Here is a 9,768-nt window from a genome sequence, read left to right as displayed (position 1 = left end):
TCTCAAGATGAAATGGGCTCTGTGATTAAAATAAGTTTCATTGTCGACAGCCTGTGATTTTCTTTCTGGAAGAATTCCCACATGTCACCACATGCTCCTAAACATATCCTAATAGCAATGCCATCTTTGAATGCACTGATGTGAATGAATTGCTGATACGAATGTGAGTGCTCTAACAAAGCGAGCACTCAAGAAAATGAAAGTCATTTCAAGTCAACAGCAGTCATAAAATGAAGAGAAAAGTGAGAGAGCATAGCACTACGTTACAATCCTTTGATAGGCTCAGCAATCAGGAGTGTAATAGATAGCCCCATGAGGACACATTTCTTACATGATCTGATGAGAAAGGCGAGAGACTCTGAACTGAATCACAGGCCAGTTAACCTAGAAAGGCAATCGTTCTCTAGTTAACGGCTTCCCCGACAGATGTAGACTCAAATTAGGATCTGCAAGTCTGAAACACCAGTACCAGGAGTTTCTTCCCTCCCCAGCCACTGATATATTATACAAAACACAGCTTCACGTTGGTTGACATCGTGGTGTAAAAGGGTTACCAGCTTTGCAAACAGACAGGCTTGAGTCAAAACACCCGCAGGCGACCCCTTATGAGGTACGGAGACTCGCCGAGTCATTTAACTTATATGAGTTTCTATTTACAACAAAAAACTGGTTTCAAAGTCACTGAGAAAGTATAAGACAGCAGCAGCTACCAGCGGACTCGGGCATCTGAGGCACTCCCCTCCCCCCGCAGCCCTGTAAAAAGCCCCTTGTCCACTCACCCATTTGATCCAATTCTCAGTTTCGTCCTCGGGCAGCCGGGACACCGTGCGTGGCAGGAAGCGCACCAGCTTCTCCTTGAAGATGGAAGATGTGAGGGAGTTCTCCGCCTCCAGCAGGCTCGCGATCACGTCGGCTATCTGGCCTGAGCCTTCCACCACTACACAGGGGATTTTATTCTTGATGGAGGTGTTGATGGCCTGAGAGAGGGGACACCGAGACACTGGGGATCCCTAGAACCCAGCGTGTGACCAAGGTTCTAAGTTAAGGTGGTTGACCAAACACACTGACAAACGCCTGCACTGGGGGTTTCATTTCCAATCAGAAGCAAACCAAATGTTTGCCAGCGCTTTATGAATGAGAAACGCAAGCCAGCTGCGTGACATCCTGCGCGAATACCAAATTCCATAATAAGGATGCGTGTGACTAGCTGAAGTTTTCCATAAATGAGTGCTTGAAAATATCCCTATGCACACATTCCATCATTCCAAATACTGACGTCATGCATTGGAGTGACAGCTCTTAAGATGGTACTCAACGATATTGGTGATAGCTTCTCTGACGGAGGTTAACCATAGTCATGCTCTTAAGGTCTGAGAACACATGCAAAGCAGCAGCTACGCATGTTGTGTTATGTTGACTCACCTATCTCCCTCCTTAAATAATTTCCCTTGCTCTTTTTTTAAAAAGAATCAAAATAGATCTGCTTCCTGGATAAACACCTACCACATTTTTATTTCCTGGACAGAGACCACAGAGCAGCATAGAGGAATCAGGTCTTAATAATTTTAATCCCTTGAGAGCAGGATGAAGGGCTCTACATACAGGTGCAGAAGAAACGGTGAAGCCCCTCCCCTTTGCCAGGGCTGGACACTTTCCTTAGAGAAGACCTGGCTTGTAAAGCGTGTGCTCCCTTCATCAGAACAAGCAGAAGGCTGACACACACACCAGGCTGAGGACCCATCTTCATCTCACCACCTGCGCTAATGGTGGTGTCAGGGCTTCAGGGCTGTGCTGGGGTGGGAGTGGGGATGATAAGAGAGGGAGCTGGAAGATGAGGGGACAACGAGCTGAAGGCATGCTCAGTTGGTTGTTCCTCTCCCTTTCCCTCCTCTGTTCTATCCCCTGTTCTGTGGGCTGTGAATTGGTTGAGCAGATGTTTCTAGAAAATGCTGTAGAAATGCAGTGCCCTGGGCCTGCTGCAACTCTCTCTGGAAATCTGAATTCTAACTCTGAAGTTCGAGAAAGGTAATATATGTTGTCATCTTTCAGTGACTTTCTCTCCATTTCTCTTCCCTTTTCACGTGGCTGCTTCTGCAAGCATTCACATACCGACAATTTCACATTGAAAAAAAATCTCTCTTGTAATTTTCCCCTGGGAAGTCTTCCCCTGGAAGACTTTTATTAAACAATGGTCTCAGCAGTAGATCTCATAGCAGGTGCTCAATAAATACCTGTTAAGAATGAGTGAATGAAACAATCATTGTTATATAAATGAATAAACAAAGATAAACGCTAGATTATGATTCCAAATACCTTTGCCAGAAGTCACTTGTAACTCTAGAGGTGTACTGTGGTAAAGAGAGGGGAGAGGGTCAAGGACCTCAGCTATCTATCACCTAACTCTATCTTCCAGTTCAAGCAGGAGAGTGGAAATGGGGGGGATATGCACGTCAACATGGAAATTAATTAAAGCAGGGAGTAAAATTACTTTCTTGTAATGTCCTATTCCTAGAAAAATGAGATCATGAAAATGATGCTCATGCCTTCAATTACCGGCTAAAATGCGGTCACACTGATGCTTTCTAAGAAGTCAAACAGAAGCCTGGCTGCAGGCAAGATGAACTCAGTAATACCAAGTCTCCAAGGATAGGTGGGAAGCAGAATTCTTGCTCACTTGCTCAACATTGCAGGTGTGAGATTATTGCAGATGCTTCCCGTAATCTCAGAGTCACTTAGGGTTTCAGCTTCCTTCGTGGGGGTGGAGTCCATACATGCCCTGGAGACACGTGGGTGGGCTTTAGATGCTCTGGGAGCAACATTGGGACAGTCTCTATGTGTGTGACCACAGTCCATCTCCATGCAGATGGGGTGGCATGTAGATACCTGCTGGTTATGGTGCTTAAGCCTCATGATTCATCTCAACCTTTCTCTTTGGCAGGTTGCTGGCCAAAGCCAACACTGACTATCCAGGCTATTCACGTGGCTTCCAATTCTCTTCCTAAATCTTCTCAGCTGAGGAAGCCACCTAGGCCTGTTCAGGGAACATTTTAAGGTGGGAAAAATGCTACCTACTTGCTTTTACTACTTGCTGTAGTAAAAGAAATTAGTCAGTTTAGATTAGACGAGCCCCCAAACCCTGAAAATACAAATATGTTGAATAAACTTGTTAACCAGTCTTCTAGAAAACCAAACCAAGGCTCACTTTCAAAGTCTCTTTTCCGCCGCCTTGGGCAAAACACACAATGGGGATTTTGCCACCATAGTTGGAATCTGTAAAACATGAAACACAAAACTTATTTGGGGCTCATTAGAAATACTCAACATAGAATAACCTATTTGATAAATTCTTAATGACCATCTATATTTTGGTACAATCCAACATTTGAAATTAATGATATATATAAAAATGTTTCTAACCAAATAAACTGTACCTATTCTTTATCTTAAAATGAAAAAAAAAAAAGACAGCTACCTCAAGAAAGAGGTAGACCAGGACCTTCTGTCCTGTGAGCCCAGGGTGTGGGCTGATGGCTACTGATCTCACAGATTTGACTGTTTACTCGTCAGTCATGATGAATGTGTCTTTGTGTCCCAAACCACTCACAGCATAACACAGGTCGTGTGGCAATTTGTTATTGATATTTAAAATGCTAAAGTCCGTAAATGATTTACTTTTGCTAATATATATTAGGCCAGGTTCAAGTTTATCCTTATAATAATTACATGCTCACTCATTTGCATAATCTTATGCTTTCTTGAGTGGGTAAAAATTTGCATAACTATGTGTTCTATCAAGTGAGAATTGCACATATAAGTGTCTCCCTTCACATACATCCCATCGAGAAACGAGTAAGTTCGCAAACACAAGTCCCTGTTAAGAAGTCTGCCACCATGCCATAAAGTAATCTGGTTTCATGACAGGACACACCTCAACACCAACATCTCAACGACAGGAAGAGAGAGTGTGTCACTTTTCCTGGTAAATAAAGGCTTTCACTAAATTGCTGCATTCTCCCCTTCATCAGTGGTCTGTTCTAAAGAAGGAGCCAGGATTCCATGAAATAAACCACTCAACTGTGAAGCTCTGGGTTAGTTTGTATCATGTCTACACCAGCTAATGGCATTGCTCTATGAGCTCCTACTTCCTGTCGTGGATTTTACTTGTTTTTAAGTGTTGTCCAGCAGAAGAAGAGACAGCAGTCTCTCTATACTGACACACCAGGCTGGGACAAGCCAGCATCTGTCACGGCCCCAGCCTGCTGAAGGGCACCTATCCCGGTGACTAGAAGCACACCTAGCACGTTAAAGGAAAACAAGAAATAACTCTTCTTTGGCAATCGGACACCTAATCAGGTGGGTTCACCGAGTCTCACTAAATGATTGGTGCTATTGTTGGTGCTGCTGCTAGCGCTGTTGCTCGTTCTGATATTTGTCTAATGTTCGTCTTCCCAATGCCCGACCTTGAATAGTTCGCTCAGAGATGAACTTCTCTAGCTGGTTCCGGAGCTTTGCCTCCACCGCAGGATGTCCATGGCAGCCATTGTCCACCAGCAGCAAGTGGGTGTGATTGTTGTCCAGAGTGTACAGAGGGTCTCTCTTGAAGTCATCCATGATGTACTGTGCAGAAAAATACCCCTGGAAAGCACACAGAAACTTGGTTTGGAGATTGTATTTGTTGGCCAAGATGGATGATGACATTTTTATATGATCATATGAAGGCTAACCCTTTGGGTTCCGGTATATTGATGCCTCCTCCCAGATTCCTAAGTGCAGAATGGTTTTAGAGATCTTACAACACAGGCCTGCCTTCATTTTCATACAAATACATCAAGGTTCAAAATGGCTGGGTCACCTGCTTATTGCACATAAATGGCCAGTGACAGTGTAAGGATCAGATTCCCCATCTAGTCCTTGTTCCATCACCCTGTGCTCTTTTTTTTTTTTTAAGCTGAGCCATCCTGCCACCTGTTGGCAGCTCAGTGGCAGCTCAGCTCGGACCAGGAATCGAACCGCTGTTGCTCAGAGCTTGCACTCTTGAGCGAACTCTTAACCCGCTGAGCCACTCGGCCGACCCTACCCTGTGCTCTTTTGAATAAAGTCATTGAAACTGATAGCATTTAGGAAAGGGGTGTGTGTGTGTGTGTGTGTGTAAACATATATACATATACACACATACATATATATTTGTATGTGTGTCTGGATACAGGTAGACATTGACGCTGACATACACACATACATATTTGTTTGGAATCTATCATATGCCATGACCCGTGCCAGGGTATAGCCATTAGAAAATGTGTAAGATGGAGTCTTCATCCTTGAGAAGCACATAATTATGGTACTACAAAAAGAAGCAACTAAGTAGATATTTTGTCCTAACACTTAACACCAGAGAATAAAAACCTGCTGTGGGGGCATAAAGAAAGGAGTTCCTGACCCTCAGGTACCATTCAAAGGTGCTTTGTTTTAGTTGGTCAAGTATCAGGGATGCATTAAAAGGTGTTTCAACCTGAACCCCAAGAATACAAGTTCAGTTGAAAACTCAGTGGGGAGGGGAAGCTTATTGACTTTATTAACGATGTAGATATGTTAGAACAAAGGCAGGATGGAAAGTAACATTAAAATGTTGTGGTTCTAGTTTCCATGTGGCCTTGCCCAGTCGGGAGCTTCGATCAGGGGGGTCCCGGGTATGATACCCAGTCTTTGGATAGAAGAGGGCTATGAACTTTTCCAGAATGAAAGTTCCCATTTCATTTACAGCTTTCGAGAACTGATTTCAAAACCTCAACAACAAACCAATCACAAGAGGAAAAGCCAAAGACCAAGCTCCCTAAGGAATAAGGATACAAAAATCCTAAAAAACCACTTGCTAATTAAATCTAGGAAGATTATGAAGGGAAAATTAATGTTGTTTCCAGGAGTTGGGCCAATCATTAGATTATGATTTAAAGGAGAAAAATAACCTAACAGAAACAAAAAGAATTTTCATACTCAACATTCAGTCTTACTTCAAAAACTTATAAACTAGAAATAAAAGGATGATGCCTTATGATACTTTGAAAAAATACGTGTATATTAAACCTTTTGCCAAATCTTATTTCCTGGTGAAATATTAGACTCATTTCCACTATCATACCAGGTCTCTTGGGTGCTGTCAAGATACCTGCTATCACCATTATTTGACATGACACTGGACATTTTCGCCAAGACAGCAAGATGAGCGAAACTACAAGGTATAATTAAATGGAAGAGTTATCTTTTTAAAGTAACACTATTTACCAATAATATGGTTACAAACATACAACTCCCAGAGAGTCTACTGAAAAACTGTAGTACAGGAAACTGTTCATAAGTTGTATGATTCAAAGCAACAAACAATATATATATATATATCAGCAAGAGTCGCTTCAAATATTACATTGAATAAACACCCCATTCACAACAATAAAAATATCAAATCTCTAAAAATAACATTAAGAAAACGCAAGAGCCTAACGAGGAAAACTGGAAACTTTTCTGAGAGACACAGATGTGCATGAATTGAGAGACATATCATATTACCAGACAAGGACTTGATATGATAACAATTTCAGTTTTCCCTGCATCAGCTTATATGATTCCCCTTGGTGAGCGTGAAATTTTATTGTGATGTTTTGTCTTGGGGCTGTATCTTGACAAAGGAATTTGTCTTGTGGTTGTATGTTGACCAAGAACATTGATAAGTGAAGGTGTGAGCTACCTTTTTTCATGCATGGGTAATGTGACGATAATTTTTAAAGTGTAATACTGGCTCATGAAAAAGCAGCGGATGGAAGATGAGAGAAAAAAAAACACAGAAAAGATCCTCAAAAGTCACGTAAAACTTCAGTGTTTGTGAAATGCAGTATTATTTCAGGCCAGCTAAATCTGGGACCTCGTACAGCCCTGTCTACCAGTGATGGAGTTGTAATGAAGCCACGAGCAGAAACAATACAGGAAAAGATGGCCAACAAAGTTATTGGGAACAATTATCAGTTCGATTTTTGCAAAAGACCAAACACTGTTGTTGCTCAGGGAAGACATAAAAGAAACAAAAGAAAAAACAAGACATAAAAAAAGTCAACACAAGTTCAGACTGAGTTTACCACAAAACTACTCTAAGTCAGTAGAGATTATCATTAACAGAAACATCAAAGGAATAACCACTAGCACTAGAATCTGAGTATCTAAAAAGAAGCCATGCTATTATAGAAAATATGAAAAATGCATAAAAATAAAATTATAAGAAAAAAATAAAATGATATTTACTCCACAACTCAGTGGTCATCACCATCAAGATTTCACTGCATTAATGTCTTTTCTAGGCATATAGATTGATTTACATAGTTTTCATAATTTTCTATTTAAAACTGTAAATATTTTCCATACCATCAGAAAATTTTTGGAAATAGTATTATATTTTCATGGCTCCATAATTTACCTTTGTTTGTACAGTAATCTACTTGAAGACTTCCCTGTTATTGAGTGGTCGGAAAACTCATGAGGCATTTTTGTAACAAAAAAACAGAAAAAATACGTCATGACTTTTCCGACAGCCCAATATTATCACAAGCATTTATGTTTATGTCAATTCTTGTTATCATAAGTAATAGTTTAATGATACGCTTGTCCAAATACTAAAGTCTCTAGTAGTGTATTTATATAATTACTGGATATATGGTATGAACAGTTTTCATGCTCTACATTCTTATTTTGAAATGGTTTTTCAGAAAGGGCACAAATTTGCTCTTTCCCCAGCAATTTGTAAAAATCTCATGATTCTGTACATGTTGGAAACCATAAATATTTTTGAAATTAGTAATTAATAGGCTTTTTTTCATTGCTGGGTGAACCTAGAGCAATTTTGAAGATAATTTTTTTTATTTCCCTTTAAGCTCATTCATTGGTAATTCATCTAGTCAGATTTTTTGGTTCTTCTTGAATTAGTTTTTTAAAAGGTATAGTCTTATAGAAAAATATAAATTCCCATGGTATTTTCAAATTTATTGACATAACAGTTATATGTAGCATTCACACACTTTTTCTCAATATTTATTATTATATTTTATTTCTCAGCTCTATTCATTCCTTCAATTGTTAAAACTATTTCAGAGGATAAAGACTATTTCCATTTTTTCTTTTCTAATTAATTTATTTCTGATTGAATGTTATTTTTTTCCTCCTGCTCTTCTTAAGTTTTGTTGGTGTTGTTATTTTTCAACCTGTTAATTTGAATATAGTGGTTAAAAGACTATGAACCATGGCTCTGCCACTTACTAGCTGTGTGAGTTAAAGAAGTGTCTTACTTTTTCCATGTCTCAGTTTTCTCATCTATAAAGAGAGAGTAATAGTAGTACTTAACTCATAGGACTGTGGTGAAGATTAAATGAGTTAATGTACATAAAACACTTAGAATGGAACCTAGTAACAGCATGAGCAAATGCTATTAAATAAATATTAGATATTATTATTATTGAATTATTTTCTTTATGTTTACTAATAAAGGTATATGACTATGGATTTCACTCTGAGTGCAGCTTTGGCCATGTAGTATTAGCCTTAATAGGTAATGTTTTCATTTTCATCCTTCTCTAAATGATCTGTGATTATATTTTTAAAAGTCCATTTTTTACTCAATAGTTATTTAGCAAGAAAATTGTTTGGTTCTTAATTTCCAAGTGATTGGAACTTTCTGTTTAGTCTTTGTATATTCATTTCAAGTATTACTTGTTGACAGACAACAGGCCCTATGAACTGACACCAGGGAAATACTGAAGTCCTTTGTTATTGTTGTTGTTCCAATTCAGGCATAAAAATATCTACTTTATGGAGTTGTTGTGTGACTCTGTGAATTAATATATGCAATGCATCTACCAGGAGGTTAAGCTGCCTCCCATGCTCACGACTCCCAAACATCACCAACAGATAACAGTATTATTCCCCACCCAGTCCGCAGCTGCCCTCACATCCTCCCCTAAAGTTGTCATTTGATAAGAGACTGACCATCTTGCCATGCCTGGCTGAGTATCTAGTAACAATAATAAAAGCTACCATTCAATTAATTTATCCCATAACAATACAAGGTTATTGTTATAAAAATTCAGAGAAGGAATCTCTCTTAAGACTATGCAGCTGAAAAAGGACTGGTTACTACTCTTACCCAGACTTCCCTGTCTCCAAAACCCATCCTCCTTCCTCCCTACCACACTGTATCCTGGCAGATGCTCAGGAAATGCCTCCCCACTCTCCTCTGCCTTTTCTGAACCTCAAATATGGTAACAGAAACAAAAGTAAAATAAAATTTTAAGATATAAAGGACCACGTTAATCTCCCAAATCCTGACCACTTACTGCCTAAACTTCCCAGGAGTCCCAGATGGAAGAAGGTGTAGATTAAATTGGGATTTCTGAACATCTGGTTCAAAGCTCCTGGGTAGAGACCAGCTGTCATCTCAGGAGTCCTCAAGTGACTGCTGTTCCACAATTTATACAAAGCCCCAATGCCTACCTTATATTTTGAACATGAAATGCATGTTTGATTACTCTCTATATGCTCATAGGAAACTTTGGGGGAGGGGGGGTCCCTCAACCCTCATAATGCCAAAATAACCAGGGGCCATGGCATTGACTTCAATTCCTGTGAGTCTGGCCAAGCAGTGAGGTACAGTAGCCAGGCTGAGCACTCTTGGGACATATTCAGATCATGGGTACAAGGAATAAAGAACCTGACCCTAACAAATCTGCTGGGAAC

At 39.8% G+C, this 9,768-nt stretch overlaps 1 protein-coding gene across 1 annotated transcript in view; it reads right to left on the bottom strand.

The window, feature by feature from the left end:
- The window catches only part of TRPM8 (transient receptor potential cation channel subfamily M member 8), a 78,811-nt gene that overhangs the window by 51,982 nt on the left and 17,061 nt on the right, over positions 1-9,768 (bottom strand). The window contains exons 5-7 of the mRNA XM_019628290.1: positions 4,461-4,635; positions 3,203-3,270; positions 780-977 (exon numbers count right to left, since the gene is read on the bottom strand). Coding sequence (XP_019483835.1) covers positions 780-977; positions 3,203-3,270; positions 4,461-4,635 — 441 coding nt within the window. The remainder of the gene's footprint in view (positions 1-779; positions 978-3,202; positions 3,271-4,460; positions 4,636-9,768) is intronic.

This window comes from Hipposideros armiger, unplaced genomic scaffold, assembly GCF_001890085.2.
Source record: "Hipposideros armiger isolate ML-2016 unplaced genomic scaffold, ASM189008v1 scaffold_17, whole genome shotgun sequence".
In the NCBI taxonomy this organism is placed as follows: Eukaryota; Metazoa; Chordata; class Mammalia; order Chiroptera; family Hipposideridae; genus Hipposideros; species Hipposideros armiger.
Note: the sequence above shows the minus strand (reverse complement) of the source record. Positions and strands in the feature narration are given on the sequence as shown.